General features: G+C 35.1%; 1 protein-coding gene across 4 annotated transcripts; it reads right to left on the bottom strand.

Moving 5' to 3' along the window:
* Positions 1-774: 774 nt before the first annotated feature.
* LOC122528313 lies at positions 775-17,543 on the bottom strand. Of its 4 annotated transcripts, none has more exons than XM_043653307.1 (11): positions 16,856-17,543; positions 4,710-4,783; positions 3,978-4,222; positions 3,266-3,843; positions 2,778-3,078; positions 2,117-2,618; positions 1,729-1,887; positions 1,479-1,654; positions 1,178-1,384; positions 976-999; positions 775-857 (listed from the first exon to the last, which is right to left on the bottom strand). In XM_043653307.1, exons 3-11 carry the CDS (start codon positions 4,090-4,092, stop codon positions 778-780), a joined length of 2,142 nt encoding a protein of 713 aa, XP_043509242.1. In that variant the 5' UTR covers positions 4,093-4,222; positions 4,710-4,783; positions 16,856-17,543; the 3' UTR covers positions 775-777. The 4 variants fall into 4 exon arrangements, with proteins under 4 accessions (XP_043509242.1, XP_043509241.1, XP_043509243.1 ...); XM_043653306.1 differs by having other exon boundaries at positions 17,259-17,543; XM_043653308.1 differs by having other exon boundaries at positions 3,278-3,843; positions 17,259-17,542.
* Positions 17,544-18,074: the final 531 nt, after the last annotated feature.

Raw genomic sequence — 18,074 nt, 5'->3', positions numbered from 1 at the left:
TACAACAAGTCTGTAGAAATTTTTTCTTAAAAATACATCACGTAACGTGACCGCAGTCGAGTATACAAAGAATTTAAACGCAACAAAATTACGAAACGAGTTCGTAGCTTTTTCATGATATTAACATATCGCTTATACAATATCTATAAAGAGTACAAAGATTGGAAGGATAAAAAAAACATTACAAATTTTACATTTAGAGTAGTAAGATTCGGTAATATTATTCATTGGTACTTTAAGTAAAAGTACTCAAAAGTGTTCTTTATATAAAAAAAAATAATAAACATTAAAATATAATTTTTTAAATAAAAAGTAATTGCATTTTTCATAAAGAAAACTGTAATTTACGAAAACTGTAATTTATTTGCGACTGTAAATAGATAAAAATTGGGAAAATAATTTTGAAAAATACCTCTCGTAATTTGAGTACTCCTACTTTCTGGTACTGTAATCTCATTTTGGTACTGACAGATGTAAAATCTCGCTTTGACATTTTGAAGTACACTTGAGCAAAAATTAATTTTTAGAAATTGTTTGTATAAAAGGAAATCAATGACAGTATCAAAAAGTTGACAATTTTGTCACAAGTTTAGACAAAATGTGAAAAAATGTTAGTGGAGGCCGCACAGTGATAAACGCACTTTTTATACATATGTCATATAACAATGATGATTTTTTCTTTTTAATTGCAATAACAACGACAGTCTAATCACTAGCACCGTAACATGACATTTATAGTGTTGTTAAACACTCCTTTTTCCTCTTTTTTTAAATTTCTCAATAGCGGAATTGACCTTTTCTGCCCATGCCATTATGATAGACCCTGAGCGGTGTATAATTTCCATTTCCATTCATCGCTACATATAGAAAAGAATAATAAAAGGACTGATATTAATAAATAAATCATAAGACAATGAAAATGCAATATAAGGTAATGATATTTTAGAATTAATAAATTATTAGAAAGCCACTTACTTAATTCATATTCCTTAATAGCAGCTTGTATAATAAATGAAATGGTCAGTTAATATTATCAATTATTAGCATTGAATAAAAATTATTATCACTTATTTTAATCACTATTGAATATTCCTAAAGTTTGACACTAACATTTACATAAAATTATTGGAGAAATAATTGAAATTATTTATACATATAAATCATCAAAGTTATTTACCCTGTACAATAGTAGGAGGCTGTCGTGGACCTTGTATGGTATGTGCATGGCATCGCGGTTTCAATATCCCGTGATATAAAACAAAATATAAAGCGGCAACAGCCGCGGCAGCAACAGCCATGCAACGATAAAGAAATCTTAACGAGTCAACGATGTCAGAGCCATTGACGTTGATATAAGCACCGATCACAGCTCCAACGCATCGACCTGAATCGAATTTGATGTTATAAGATTTAAATTGCTAAATGAATTGCATGAATTCATCGACTGTAAGTTTAAAAATTGTACTCGGGATGCATACCAACGCAGAAATGCGCAATCACAGGTAGTGCTTGAGCAGTCACAGTTAAATGACGAGGGACGAGATGTCTTAGGTAAAGAATGGCAGTAACCCACATGATTCCTAGCGTAAAAACTTCGAGGGCTTCGGCAATTAGGGACCACCAAGGTTCTGCTACTAGACTTAGACCAGTAAACCTGCAAATTTCAATTTTAAAAGATATATAAATGAAAAAAAGAAATCGTAGTTTATAATACAAAAACTTACCTACCTAATAATATACACGGTAAAGGCAGTGATGAGAAGATTACTATGACCACAGTAATCAACTAAATGCTCAGACTTCCAGAGGAACAGAAATGCTGGAACTGCTCCAACAGTCATGGCCACACCAATGGGAAATTCGTCACCTCCTAACTTTTGTAAATGCCTAAACAAAAGTATACAACTTAATTTTCACTAAAACAGTCAGCATCTTAATTACACCATTAATTTAAAAAGTACAAAAATGTATATAGAATTTGTATTGTATTGTAATTGTAATAAATATAGTAAACATTTTCATCAGCTACTATAGTCATAAGAATTTATGAATCAAATATTTGATTATTTTGAGCCATTATAATTCTTCAGCCTAACTGAACAAAGAAGATTCTTACAAAGGTAGATAACTGTCCATAGCGCTCCAGAAGGTTCCCATAATGATCAGTACAATTACTAAAGCTGCAGTTTCACTGCCATATCTCTTGATGGCACTCATAGGAAGTGCCAGCATGCCGCTTCTAGTATGCCACCACCATTCTGGTGGACTAAGTGGCATTCCGTTGGCACAAAGAGCTACGAGGGCTGCCAAAAGCATCATTATCGTGTGTATACCGATTGGCAGATAGTAGAAAGAGTTCAAATTTTCTATAATAGTGCACAAATAGCCGGTTAAGGGACCAAAAATGGCAAAGCCAAGCGAACCGAAGGCTAACTGACGTCCTACATCTCCGCGTCCACAGGATGTTTCTCTAGTGGCTATTACGACTGCTGCATCGATCAGAGCCACGGCCGTTGTTGGGAAAATATCAGCTACTGATCGAATGGCTAAGTATGTCCAGAATACTAAATGAGTCCAGTCTTCTGTCTGTTGACATTGGCTTTCTACGAGGACGCTGTCTGGAATTAAAATTGTCGTCGAATACGATAATATTGAATTAATATTTCAATTGTGAATGTTTATACATTTAGAGATACTTTAAACTAAAACATTCAAATTCATCATTGCACTAAGTGAATGAAGCAAATTTTTGTTCAGTTTTCATCTATTAATATTACCTGGAAGAGTATATGGATCAACCAGGTCACATTCAATGGAACAACTCTGATAAACTTCTGCCATTCTGGTTTCAAGTTCAAGAGGAATACGACAAGTGAAATACTCAGCCAGAGGATATGCACACCAATCCTGTTCACTTTCATTATTCAAGGCTTGTTTCAGAGTAGCATTTGTAGCCAGGATGCCTGTGTATTTGGTGTAAACATGACAAACAACATTGTCACCTTCTTTAAAACATAAATGCGGTGGTTCACTTTCAGGCATGGCAAATCTCCGTGTTTTTTTAATTTCATCTTGCTCCTGCAACATTTTCCATTAATTTAAATTATTTTATTTTTATACAATTGAAGATTACGAGAGATGAGTACAATAAATTACATGATTTTCATATATTGAAAGATATTAAAATATTATTTCCATGCGTGATGTTAAAACTTATCGTGCTTTCCTACTTCAATTGGATTTCAACGTTGATTCAACTCTTTACCTGAACATTCACCTGGGCATACATTTCACTCTCAAGAGGAATCACTGTTGTTTCGCCACTGCCGTCTAGAACATCGGAATCGGTCGTTCCAGAAGTAGTGGAACCATCATTGTCGTCGGAATGCCATCGTTTCAACCCTATAGGGTAACAAGCGTAATTGCATCCTTCCAGAAGCAATGGACCAACTCTGGTTTCGTCGGACCATTTGTGGCAAGAAATATGATCTTTGCATCTTTCTTGCAACACCACCGCTCCTGCATGATCGCAGTTGAACTTTAGACCGGGTCTTCTTTCTCTTGGAGGTTCAATACGATCAACCGTTGGAATCAATAAAAGAAAAGCATAGAAAATGGCAGATAAGAAGCAGGCAATGGCAATCATCACTCTGAGGTAACGGCCAGTTGAGGACTTGTCATTTCTTCCTTGATGTGTTGCTAACTTATCCGCGATTGGAGCAGCGATTAAAGGTCCCAGGATCGCGACTGCTGGTGAAATTATTGAGATCATTCGGATTTGGTCGATGCTCAATCCCATTTCAGTCATGTGTAAAGGAAGAAAAGGGAAGAGACATCCCATTCCTAAAAAAAAAAAATAATTATGATATTGATGATATTGGTGACAAATGTGTGCTGATCGTGAAATAAAATCAAAATTTTATAATAATCAATCTGTTTTGCTCTTTTTCACAAAAGCTGCTCGATTAGAAATTTACCTCCAAAAAAGAGGAATAACAGAAGTTTCAACGAAAGAAGATTGATGTTAATAAATTTCTTCTTGGGCAGGTCCTTGGCTGTGTCCATTCTTTCCGTGGAGGCTGTGATCGACATGTTGTATATATTACAAAGTTTTTTCTAAAAGCAGGTACAAAGGACTCAGAAGAGATTGACGACCTAAGGTCGTCTATTATGCCAATGGTCCTCCTTTAATTTCCATTTTTTAGTCCACTTTTATGTATGTCTAAACGAAAAAAGACTGGTTTTTAGTAAAATGAATATTTTACTCAGAAAAAGTTTACAAGAAACTGTACAGCAAAATCCTGTATCATGCCCTTATCTCCATAACGAATTTGAAAATACCGATGACTTTGTGTATACAGTTTTACTCCTCCCGTGGCATAAAATTGAAAAAGAAGAGATTTTGTTTCATTGCTAATTTAAGCATTGTGATTGATACAAAAGAATATTACGATTATGAATTTCGAACAATTTGTTTAATAAATTAAAAAGTTCTGAAATCTACTAAAAAGATCTAGAATCTTAATTGTACAGCGTTTTCTACAGATCTCCCGCATTTTCAAGAAGCAACGATCAATTTATTCTGAACGGAAATGAAATAACAGCTTCACGATTCGTTTCTTTAATTTCCCGTTTCCACCGTCGAAAACGTGTAATTACACAGATCATCGTGGATCTAGTGAACGAGGTGAGAGTCAAACTGAACTCACTACATCGAGTTGTGGCGGATGTCATTCGTTAGAACGGTCGATTTCCGGTGTTCTATCTTGTAATACCTCAGATGCTGAAATCAGAATATTAAAGAAATTATGAATGAACAAATCAAATGGAAACATTTACCGTGAATAAATAAATATCAATAAAAATTATTTGGAGAATCTTCTTCAAATTTCTATTCACTTTTATCTCTACGAACAAATCACCGCATTCAGATTTTTCTTTAAACGATGATTCAATAACAGTTATTTATTTTCATTCTGACGAACTCCTCCGGATGCGTTCATAGATTCGCCAATTATATTCGATTTCAAAAATGGCAAGGGACAGAGGATTGTAATACAAGACGTACATACAAATAACCGATCGTTCGATCGTATGACCTTTTCTCCTACGCGAGGCACGAACACGATCAAAGAAACCGCTGTAGAAACCAAGGCTCGTCGTTCATAAGTTATGAGTTATGAACGAGGAATAAACGAAGGAAAGGACCAATTGTACTTTCAAGAGTTCTCATTGAGAAAGAAAATACTATCGCAATTCATATTTCTTCAAGTGTACACTTAAAAAAGGTTTATTACAATTTTTACTTCCTCCTAGTAGTAAATTTTCCGCTATTTCTACCTCTACTGTAGCTGAAAAGCTATAACCTACTTTTCTCGACTAATGTTCTCGCGTAATTCCCAATTTTCGCGAGTACAAACGTCTCATAATCGCGACTTCCTTATTTTCGTCGCAACTTGCAAGAAGTAATCTCATCGAGAGGAAGATCTCATCTTGTGCTCCACATTGCATTCACCTATTTCTGAGACCATTTTCCAGTTGTTTCCAAAGTCATATTTCTATCATATACTTATCAAATAAGATGTATTGTAATAATAGTTGTATAAATATATGTATGTATCTTCTATTCCATCTAGATAACAGTGACTGATATAGTTATTTTATTGTACAGATTTATCATCCAAAGAACGGACATTTCAAAATCACTCTGTGTAAGTAGCATTATCAGAGTGATTTTCTGATTACAGGACGACGTCATGCGTTGCAAAGGAATCAGACGATGACGACATACCTCGTCACCTAGCTTGTTTTCATTCGTCCTACGTGGTTCTTCACAATTAAACGTTCGTTTCGTTCAATCATTCTCTTCCCTTGGATGTTACCACCGGTTAGCAACCGTCTTAATACCTTCGAGAAGGAAACGTGAATTACCGCAATAGTTACATATAGTTTCAATTATATGATCCCCTACTCTTCTTTAATTTTCAATGCGTCCAATTTTTGGTAACAAGGTGGACTTGTTGCTTTGGAGCAGGTAATTTTGGAAGTGATTTTAATAATTTTCCAATTCTGTATCTTCTTCTTTCTTCATAGATCGAACTTTTTCTGATTTGTTTCCCTTTCACGTTTAATTTAAAATCCCTTTAATTTACTTTAACTTAACTTCTCTCGCGTTTTAAATTTGCAACGCGGTAAATCTGCGATCAATGTTAAGTTAACAAGATCTAACTCGTTTAGAAATTGATTTTCAAGACATGAAAAAATATTTCTGGTGTTTCGTCTAGTGTCTAGAATATTGATTCGTAACAGCATATCAGTTGGCCCAGAAAATTCGGATAAAATTTTTCTATATTGAAAATCAGGAGAAAAATATGATGAAGCATTCAGAAGAATTGCAATACACTTTGGCTTATCATGCTTTTCTCTGTAATCTTCATATAGAAAGCAATTGGTACAAAGTGGTTACGAAGATTTAATATATGATTGCGTTAACAGAACAATAGATTCTCGTGATTAATATTAGCGCACACAAGTTGAGTTTGCACGATGCTTTCTTTATCAGAAACACGAATCAGTATTGTTTAGCAATAAACTGATATATTATAACGTTCATGAACGAGATAACGCGGTCATCGATCGACAATACCGGTGTATTTCAGGATCTAGCCGGATCTATATATGTTTATATAAATATACAATCGTAAAGTTTATTTTAACGAAACATTTCCAATAGAAATTGATACTAAAATTATTCTTATATATATATATATAGGCATAATGCGCGTAGAAATTTAAGAAATTTATATCACAGAATCTTGAGAGATTAATAATTCATCGACGAGAAAGAAGAAATTCGTGAAAATATCTTCTCCGAAGAAGAGGGCGAGATATAAAACGTTCGAGAAGAATGAATAATTCGAACATTATCGAGCAGATCATTAGACAATTCATAGAGGAGACGTGAGTGAATTATTGCGCGAACTAGCGCGACTGTCGCACAGTTTTATTGGACGGAGTTCACTTTTACATCTGACAGCTCAATTATTAAGCCGTGTGAAGCGAAAGGCTCTATTTTCTATTTCTGTTCCTCTTGCATGCTAGAACGTCATTGTACTTTTCCTGGGTAAATAAACTTCTTCTTCCAATGAAGTATGTAACTGTTATGTTTCACAGACACGCATATCAAAATGTAATATGTAATTCAAAATTCATTATTCCTAAAATAATAATAAGGTCGATTTCTTATTTTAGCAATGAAGGAAAAACTGACGTTAAATGATCAAATAATTTAATCACATGTCTTAAACGTCTTACTTATTTAAACCTCAAGCTTTCTTCGCCTCACACAACACTTAACTTCCAAATCTCCGCCGGCAGACAACCAACTAAGCAAATCTACTTGTCTATCCAATCAATTCGAAGAAATCTTCAACTTCAATTCCGCCGACGAAGATTGGATATTCTCGGATTGTCTTCGCCGATTAAGGCGGCAAGTGTCTGTCTTTCTATCTGGTTGGAGCTTGTCCTCCGGCTGCTCCACTTTGTGTTGATCGTAATTCCACGACGGTGGAGCCGCATTTCGATTATCTTGCAATCAGCTTTCAAATATGGAATAAATATGGCGGAGCCTGTAACGAGTGCGTGTACTAGAATGGCAACTCTAACTGGGTTAACGACAGGTCACGGAAGCCTCGGATGTTTTTCCTCAGCTACAAACCACTTCTCTTCGCGTATTCGTGTGTTTTCAAAGGCCGCGGCTGAAACATCATCTGCGCGTCAGGCGACGGGAAATTTGTTGGCTGTCGAGCCCAGATTTGCGATAGTTGCATAAATTGCTTGCACACCGCCCCGTTTTGGCATTCCTGATGAAAATTATAATTATAATCGTTCCGTTCGTTCGATTGCGAAGGCATCCTTTCTGAGTAACAAACCCACACGGCACATCCAACTTCTACAAATGAAAAGTTCTCAGTGAACTTTTTACAAGTATAACACACGGAGAAAGTGAATAACTTCATAATTATAATTTCTCAGCGATTAATTAGCTTCATTATCCCAAATTTATGGATGCAGCGCGCTCGAAACGACTGAAAATTATGAATAAGAGATTCTTCCTTTATCTTTTTTTTCTAATTGATTTAAATTATAGGATAAACAGAAATATTACGTCACGTGATAGTGTTCGAGGTATGATATTCAATCACGCTATATTTGTTGCACACGCATAATCATGATCATCGCTTCCGTTCTCCGTAATGCGGACTAGCAAAGCATTAAAACCAATCACGCCGGTTTAAAAGGCAACATTCGCACGCGACTATATATAACCGGGGGTGAATACATTTGCAATGGAAAAGAATGACCGATGGAAATTACAGTGTGAACAATTTAGAAGTACGTGACGAGCTTCGTACTATTTAGAAAACTCCTTAAGAAAAACCGTGTATCGCGATTTGAAATTGTTTACGTCATATCTGGTGCACACAACATTCTTCATTTGCACTAATTTCCTCTTCTATTCTGTTGAAAATATAAAAGATACTATAAATCGTATAACAACATATAAGTATAAATCATATATACGTGACTTACAAATATCAGATTAAACTTTTCGATGAAAAGTTGTCATTTTGTTATTATCTAATTTCTCATTACAGCTGGAAGAGCGAAAATTTTTTTCAGAAATGGATACATTTCTCGGGTTACGATGTCTACGTGTCCTCCGTACGACTTGTTCCTTACGTCATCAAGAACAGGTTGTCGATTACGTCAACGTTCGCTCCGTGCACCTTGAAATCTAGCCTTACGTTTGATACGACCATAATTAACGCGTTCGTCACCGTGGAACTTCTGTCTCTTAATATCACCGAGACTAAAATAGTAATAGTATTGCATTACCAATTTCACGAGGTAATTTAATAAATATTATTAATATAGTATGAACGACTCAATTGGTCACGTACTGATTAATTCTGAAAATGAAGTAAGCGATAATTTTGCAAGCATTATATTTTCAGATCTTGGGATAAAATTTCAATTCTGTACAAAGTTGCAAATCTCCGCTTTCATTTCTATAGTTAGATTAATAAAAATATAATTTCTTTCGTTTATAGAATTCAATCAGAATAAATGTAACTAAATTCTTTATCGTGGAAAATTGCCTCGCCGCGTTCTTTTCTTCAGAATTTGTTGTGCTTTGAAGAGAACGCTTTTCTGAGGATGGCAGAGGCTTCCAGCTTTTACTGATTTTTTTAACAATCGCGCGGTCAGTATTATTGTTACAGATAAATTTCTCTAGTTGTTTCCTTAATTGCGTCGCCACTTTCCACGCATTCCTTTAAAATTTTCTTCAAACGAGACACTAAGCTCCCAAGAATTAATTTAAATTTCTTTATATGAATTCTATTACATACATACCATGGACAATTAAAAAATACAATGTTTTTTTAAAAAAAGAAATTCCATATTCATTTCTTGATGTTTCAAAAAAAAATTTTTAGTAGCTCTCCAGCAAAATTGCATTATATTTTGTACATAAAAATCTTCTCTGATACTGCTGGCGCTATGTATGTAATATTCTAATGCTGTTCTTGGCATCTTTGATCTTAAAATCTAAAGAAAGAAAAGAATGTATTGAAAGGAGGTTCGAGATATCGATTGATGCCGATGAATAATTACAGAAATATTTATGAAGAATTGTCGCATTCCTTATCGACGATTTTCGAGGATCGTAAAAGAAAAGCGACTTCCTGTCTCGAACAGGAAACCGCCGTTTACCCGTGCTCTTCGTTCGAGCCATTATCTTTGCAAGGGAGCACGCAATAGATATTCATATTCATCCCTGTCTGTCGGTTGTCCAATCTCGTAATGGCACGTCTTAGCAGTGTAAGAACGCCAGCTAGGAAAATGACTTTTTCACTGGGAATCTGAATACGCCTGCGTTCGACGAGGATTCTTGGTGATTCAATTTTGTTACAATAGGCTCATATTATTCACTGTGAATGCAATTCCGAATTTTCATTGTATTCTACTCCACACTTCGATTTACGTACGTATTTATATACACGGCATACATAATTTCAGATTTTTCTAAACTTCGTCAATATACTTTATAAATATATAAAGTATAAGAAAAAAAAATGTTCAAATCTAAAAATATAAAAATAAATTAAGTAGAAAATATGAGATAGTTTCGGAATTAATTCAGATGCTTTTTTTCTAAGGAAATGTTGACACGATCAGCATTACACAAGGCGAACTGTCGAACCTTCCGGCTTCTACGATTTCATTAACCCAATTCTGAAGCTTGTAGTTGTCGCGTTAGGGTGATGCGTGGGCGGACACGCATGATATTTCTTACAGAAGGGTCACCATTTCATGCAAGTATCATCTACGTGTTTATCTATTATCCACTATGATCACTAAAGTACCAATAAATATCTTTAAATTCCATTCAAAATAATGGTGAAATTAAAATATCACCAAAGAATCTGCAAACATTCAATTTTTTTTCAATTAAATTAACTTCTTAACGTTCCATCCTCTTCAGACAGATACAATTAAGCGATCGGCAAACATTGCGACTAAAAATAATCAGAAACTCGCTGGAGCTACTATGTAAATCCACGGAAGGATTATGGCAATGCTCGGGAAACCAGCCGTGCAACAGCTGCGTTGAAAACTAGGGGCATCAAATGTGTAATCGCCATGTAGGGAGACGTAGCAGCCGTATTTGTCATATCTGCATAATATGCTCTCGAAAACCCGGCAGTAGTTTCTTGCATCGACGAAGGGGTGCGCGAAACACCGATGAAGGGTGAGAAGAGAGAAGAAGAGAGAATCGTGGTCCAGGGGTGAGGAGTTCCAGATGATGGGGTTGAATTAGGCGTTGAGTCGTGCAACAGCACGAATGAGTAATTCGAATCGATCGTAAAATCTGTCTCGACTAGTGGTTTTCTCTCTCTCTCTCTCTTTCTCTCTCTTTCTCTTTCTCTGTTGTGTCTAGCCGACACAACACGAAAAGAAAAGCAATCTCTCGTCGTCTCCATCTAACGTCATCGCTTGCTATAGATTCATCGCGCTCAACAAACAGATTCACACTGTTGGATCTTTTTTTAGGAGTTTCAGTAAAACCTTACTGTTCTCAAGGATAAACCAGTCATTTAATTATTCCAATTAAAGAGACGAATATTCGTGGTATATATATATACATATATGTATACATCACTCTGTGTCGAGAAATTTGACGTTTAATATTGCCGTTCTCTATCCTCTTTGCGACTGATGAATGTGGATTCTGTGGATTTCTGAGAATGATCCAAGCTATTACATTTGAGGTTTAATATCATAACTGTTGCTCAAGGCAATCTGAATGACGTAAAGGATGCGTTACGGCAGCAGTTGGATTATATATTGGAGTTTGACAAGAAATTCATTTATGTAGGTGGTAGCTAAAAATATTTGATATCAGCTACATATATAGTTATGTATATGTATAATAGTATATTACAGCTCGACTAAATTAATCTTTGAAAGTCAATATATAATAATAAAAATAATAAAAACTGTCAAACCTTATAAAACTTTTTCGTCATTTGGCACACTATTGTTCAAATGCTTTCTTGAGTTATTACAAGTAATTTAATTTGAACAGTTGTATGTTTGCAGCTATTTGATGATATAAAAATTGGCATTGTTTCACTTGAAAATGAATTTTCTGTTGAATAAACTTTATCATGGAATAGCGTCAAACTATATCCTTTTCCTTATCAATTGATTTTACCAAGTTCCTCGATATAATCGCCAACTTGAAACATCCCAGCCGCCTTCATTTTGCGCCTAAATAAACGACCTTGAAAGAATAGATACCAAATTCCTGATTGCTGCTATTCAATTCACGACTTCAATTAAAATTTTATTTATCCGGCATTCTATTGAAAAGCAATTGAAAAACATAGAATACGTTGGAATAATCAATCTTTCCTGATGGTAGCACATATATTAAAACGAATATACAGAGAGATGAAGAGTGAACTCAATGAAAACGCTTCAAACTGGGCAAGAGGACTCTCAAACTCCATGAATGCAACCCGCAACCTTCTATTATAAAAAAATCCTATGCCATTTTCTGCGATACAAATATCATGTGCAATTCTAACTTAATATTGATCTATTAGTTTGATTATTTTGTGCAGAGTTGAGGATTGAATTTGAAGATATTGTTGAAGCTTAGGTGATTCGAATAAATACATTTCTAAGTAAAATCTTGGATTTTGCGGACACTGTGTGTATGTGTGTGCATGGATCGGATCGGTAACGTACGCCGTAGCCTACATTGTTTATTTTCACCAGAGGTAAAGCGTATAGGATACCCGACGTGTATTTACGACGGATAACGGAACCATGCTGATGCTCGAGCCTTGCTTGTTGCGAGCGCGAGCTCCAGCGAGAAAACGGGACAAGTATACGCGAGGAAGGCGACCAACGATGAAAAGAAAACGAGGAAGAAACCCGCACAGTATCGTCATCCGGACGAATCCGGACTCCCAGAGAATTTCCTTCGATCGAAGATTACTTCGCATCTCTCCCGTGACGGTAAAAGTAAAACCACGTTCGCTTAGCTCACGCCTCCGAGAACAATGAATTTTGCCGTGCTATACTTTTGTAGATTGTTTTCGACGGGTAACGGTAGTCGATACGAAGCTACACGCTCGTGTTGATCTGTACGAGAAATTGCATGGTACCAGCCGATTCGATATTTCGAGTCGGTCTAAGGCGGAAATGAAATCCGAGTTGACTCGAGCTGTCGCCAAAGTTATAAGAAGACAATTAATGCTCACGTGGTGGCAAGAGTTTTTATACTTACATTCAGCAATTTTAACATTATGACGACCGGTTGGTTTCAAATCAAGAATTAAGAAAATATGGTTTTCGTTATGCAATTCATCTTCTGCATCATTTCTTTCAACTTCGAAAATAAGATTACGTAACATCATTTACGTATTTTTATCAGTTTTTGCGAATCATTCTGTAAAAATAGTTTTGATTATCATTGTAAATAGCAATATTTATGAATTCTATTAGGAAAATCTTCTAAAGACCTGTTTCCGGCACTTACATATGTATACTAATCGGATTGGATATTTCAATGTGTGGACTACATACATGACTGCATAAATAGGTTTATCTAATCTATTTACTAACTTGGGACTTATATTTTGAAAATACTAGTGGAATATGATCGCTGAATTTATCCAAAAAGACTTTAATTTCGTATAAAATTGAGAAAATGATTTTTCATGCATTCACTATCTATATTTTAATAATATCTAATTAAATTAATTAATTTTAAAAAATCTTTAGAAAAATTATGCATTTAAGGATTAATTATAATAACTAAACTATATTATATTAATTGTATTATAATTTAAAAGAGAAAAACAGTATTGATAAATGAAAGTTTCAACGTCTCTTTTTCTTCTGGTAGCATAGACAAACGGAAGAAAGGAACAAAGACGGTCCGAAAGAACATTTAAAATCCAGTATGACTTACACTTATAGTAGCAAGCATAAGAGACCTGAATTAAGAATACGCTGAAACTCGGGATAGTCTCGTATAAACAACTCTTCAGACTTCCACCAATTTGAGAAGAAAGTTTAATAAGTTGCTTCACAAATATTTTGAAGAAAAAGTTTCATAAGCTTCTTAGGTACGTCTCGTCCGATCAAATATGTTTTTATATTCTTACCGTCGAGATCGTATATAGATACTTGCGTGCAAATAAAACAAGACAGCGATTCTAATCAGAGTGTACCAAATTCATATCGTAATTATTTAATTTTTCATTTTCTCGCGCTGTCAATCTTCAGGCCTAAATGATGTTAAAGAATCTTAAAATTGTGTCCATTTAAATCCATTGCGAAAGAAATTTTTTCCTTCATGTACATAACAACATTCGTACAGTTGATTTATTGTATGTAGAGATGAAAACGAAGTATTTTTTATAATATTAAATATATTCAAATGCATATTACACAGAGTAATAAATGTACAAAATATTTCTCTTTTTATTTTTGTATTCCAACTGTACGAATACTTTTGTCTCTCACTGTGTAACATGAACAAGATATAATACAATCTCATTGATACCGATGCTCATTTCAAAACCCATTTCTAAACACAATCGATTAGCTTTGCTTTTATTTTATTCAAGTTCGTTGCGAGAACCTTGTGTATTACCTTCTAACTGTGTCGTACATAAGATTTTCAATGTAAACTCCTGTATTATTCATTTCTCTATGAGACTCTTTGTCTGCTTTCAAGTTACTGTAAATTCGTACGTAACGATAACACAGTTAACTTCTTCAACTCGATATCTCTTCTCGAGTATAAAATTTCCATAAGTTTTATAACTCCTGGCAATGAAATACGAATGTGTTTCGCAAAGGTGTTCTCGCAAATTTCATGATATCCGGCTCGGTGTTGCGGCACAATAATATAAGAATAGAGTCAGCCGACACAACTGGCCTGTAATTAACGGGAAAAGTATTGACAAAAAGTTCAACGGCGTGAGCCAGATTTAATTAATAACCATTGAACGTGGCTGACGCGGCGTTGGCCTCTGGGAACAGAATAATTTTTTTTTTTCTTTTTCTTTCCTTTCCTACGATAACCGCATTTTCTAAATTAATTTCCGGCCGGTCGCGACGGCTCGTGTTTTCTGTCCCTGATACTTCTGACAATTTCCCCGACGAGGAAACTTGATGGTCCTCTAGCGTATCCCCAAAGCGACTTTTCATCCGTTGGAGCCGAATGGTACCGTGTACTTTCCCCCACGATCGATACGAAATCACAAAGGTTAGAACGTAATTTCACAAGGACAAAGAAGCCGAGACCAGTGCCGGCACGTTTTTCAAACTTCATTTCGAAACCCTCAACTTCCGCTTCGTTCCGTTCCGTTGATAACGCGATTGAATATCGCCCCCTATCGAAGAAATATCTTTTACCTGATCGCTTCTGCCAGAACATGGTAGATGTCTATCCTGTTCGCGTGAAATATATACCGTGGTCCTGGTATTCGAGATTTTATGGCTTAAAGTAAAACAGAAATAAAAAATAATAACAGAATTACGTTATAATTTGTTCTATGTTAATGCACTTGTTCACCACTGCACATACATATGTATGTAAAGCAGCAGCAATTGAAATCAATTTTATGCGCATAGGAGTCATTTGTTACGCTTGTGTCGACCTGCTATCTCATTTGAATTTTGATAAATACATAGCGTTGTAATTAAAGATAATTGCTGCGATTCAAACGAAATCGATCGTTGTCACTGTGAAATTGTAATGTTGCTGCTTCTATGTAACGTTGCTGACAGCACTGTATTCAATTTCCTCAAGATACGTTCCAAGTGATTTAACATAGCAGCACTTACTAATATACTTACACTGCGAACAAAGATTCAATTAGAATAAATAAATGTCAACCGCGGCATCACATCATGTTTATAAAAAGAATGGATTCGGTTTCCATGAATTCTGTTAGCTTTTACGTCGCTTCGTACATTTCACGCTACAATCATAAATATAGTCTAAACGTATCGGTCGATATACTGATCTTGCAAAGGTACACGTATATCAGCAGTGATGACAAAATATGTTAACACTTTTATTTCCTCTTTTTTACGTTTAACGACCTTATTCAAGAAAATAAGTAAGAGATTTCATCATAGCTTAAAAAAGAACATGTGCTGAACAAATGTATTCGCAAGATCGTTTTTATGGACATTTTGATACACATTATTTTATTGTCGCTTCATTTTTATTTAGTTGAAATTAAAAGATTCGTGTTCTCTTATTAAACGTCCAATTATGTAAAAATGTTAATTAAATTATCTATACATTCTGAATCATTGTAATTTCACACGTTCATACGTGTAAACTAAACATTACTCAAAATTAATAGGTTATGGATAAAATATCCAAAGTAAGATACTTACTTGTAACATTTAACAGATGAAATAAATTTCGCGATTTAAATTCCATCTCTTTTGTTCTAGACGAAGAAATATATCTATGTAAAATTTTGGATAAACATTCGTAGTCGAATTATGGAGCAATCTTGTGCAATGTTGAGCGTTATGGGAATTTCGATCGATAACAATCACCATCAATTCGTGGCTCTTGCGACTTGCACGTAAACGAGCGAAAGCATTTCTGACAGAGAAGAACGATTATAAACAACACGAATATCGTGCGAGAGACGCCAATACAAATTGTCTTATAACCTAATCAAACTCACTTGTACGATTTCACCAATGCGAAATGAAATATCGTATAACGATACAATCGAATTATCGCGAATCGATTCGGGGAGAACTGTTTTAACGACCATTGTGTTAAAACCCGGGACAGGATAATTATTGCAAACGATTAAGGCTATTTTACATTCGAAATAAAGAAAATGTACCGTCTTTCTTCTTCGATAGATTGTAGAAATTCACAATTCGAAGTAAAATAATTAATTAAGTCTTGAGGAGATAAATCACCATTATTCTGCTTTGTTTGTTATGATATGTTCGTCATTTTAATGTGTTTCAGATAAATTAGATAAGTAACAGAAGAAGAGGATCTATTTACGCTGAAACGATAAAAATTTACACATATATGTAACTAGAACTACAAAAAAAAAAAAATATGTTGGGAAGAGAAACATTATGCATATAAATAATGTAGTATAACATACACAATAATTACTATATACATATATAATTTTTTTGTTGTAGTTCTAATTACGATATACTACTGAACACACTAAACTGTACTAAAATCGATAATAAAATAATTACGCACTCGTTTAACAGAAGTCGGCCTTTAAAATGATTAAAAGCACGCATGTGAAATGAGGCAAGTAATAAATCACTTCTCGTTACACTTCTAATTAATTAAACCATGTTCCAGGTTCGCAATTGGATAACTAACATGAGATCGCGTAAGGATATGCTGAAAAACTGTACGTCGTGTGGGCCACGCTGATTAGGCAGAAAAATTCGCCACGGAGGATGTCGTCCGTTAAAAACAATTGACTGTGATTTAAGATGAAAACGGGGTCACGTAGATCCGAGTGGAACGAGAGAATCGACGGTCGCCGTACGCGTGTACCGAGATACTTCGATCGGCGTATCGAAGGGTTGTTGCCCGGGCTACCGGAGTATCTGCGATCGTAATGAAAGAAAACGTGAATGGAATCACTCACCGCGACAGCTTTGATCTACCGATATATCGTTTTACTGGACGATGTCTGTAACAGGTATCCCAGGCTCGAATCACGAAATGTCACGAAAGAGCGAAACCATAGCTTCGGCGATAGTTCCAGTACGAAGTCTGGTGAGCGACTGTTGCGTCCCGGTTTGTTCCACGACTCCCTTGCACACCGGCTCGCGCTTCTCCGCGCGTAAACGTCAATGCGAATGCTCTCTAGCATCAGCCCACCTTTGCAACACCTTTCCGTATACCTTCAGCACACACCTGGCTGTGCCGAGTGATGGGATTCATCTGTAAATAAAGACGCTCCTACAAGCTGATTTCTCCCTTGCGGAGAGTTGCTTTGTCGACGATGCGACAAATTTTAATAGCGAGGCAGATTGTTTAAGAACATGAGAATTTAGATAATAACATGCGTTTTATAAAAGACTGATCTTTCTTTTAACAGTAGCCGAAAGAAAAGTTGAAAGAATATGTCGTAAAAGATACTTGCTCGTTACTTTATTTATTATAACATCACATATCGCTATTAATTAATCCAAAATGTATTGAATTCCATATTATTTAATAGCATGTACAATTATGAAAATACTTCATTGGAAAATAAAAATGTGCAAATATTTTTTGTAATCATTATATAAAAAAATGTATGCATATAAAGAAAGCATAGTTTAAAAATGATTGAGAAAGATTTATTAAATTTCAAAATATGTTTTTCATGCTGTATAACTATATTTCGCTATACAGCTATTATATCGAGCAAATCATGTACTAATTATAGAATTAATTAGCACATGGTTGTGAACAG

Source organism: Frieseomelitta varia, unplaced genomic scaffold (assembly GCF_011392965.1).
Source record: "Frieseomelitta varia isolate USP_RPSP 00005682 unplaced genomic scaffold, Fvar_1.2 scaffold_248, whole genome shotgun sequence".
Lineage (NCBI taxonomy): Eukaryota > Metazoa > Arthropoda > Insecta > Hymenoptera > Apidae > Frieseomelitta > Frieseomelitta varia.
This window is presented reverse-complemented; position numbering and strand designations above follow the sequence as displayed.

Excerpts from the sequence above, each read along its gene's own strand:
- LOC122528313 (XM_043653307.1), bottom strand. The coding sequence starts at position 4,092 with ATGTCGATCACAGCCTCCACGGAAAGAATGGACACAGCCAAGGACCTG. Across the intron at positions 1,385-1,478 it reads GATTGCGCATTTCTGCGTTG|GTCGATGCGTTGGAGCTGTG; the intron begins GTATGCATCCCG and ends AATTCGATTCAG. Across the intron at positions 858-975 it reads TATTAAGGAATATGAATTAA|CGATGAATGGAAATGGAAAT; the intron begins GTAAGTGGCTTT and ends TTCTATATGTAG.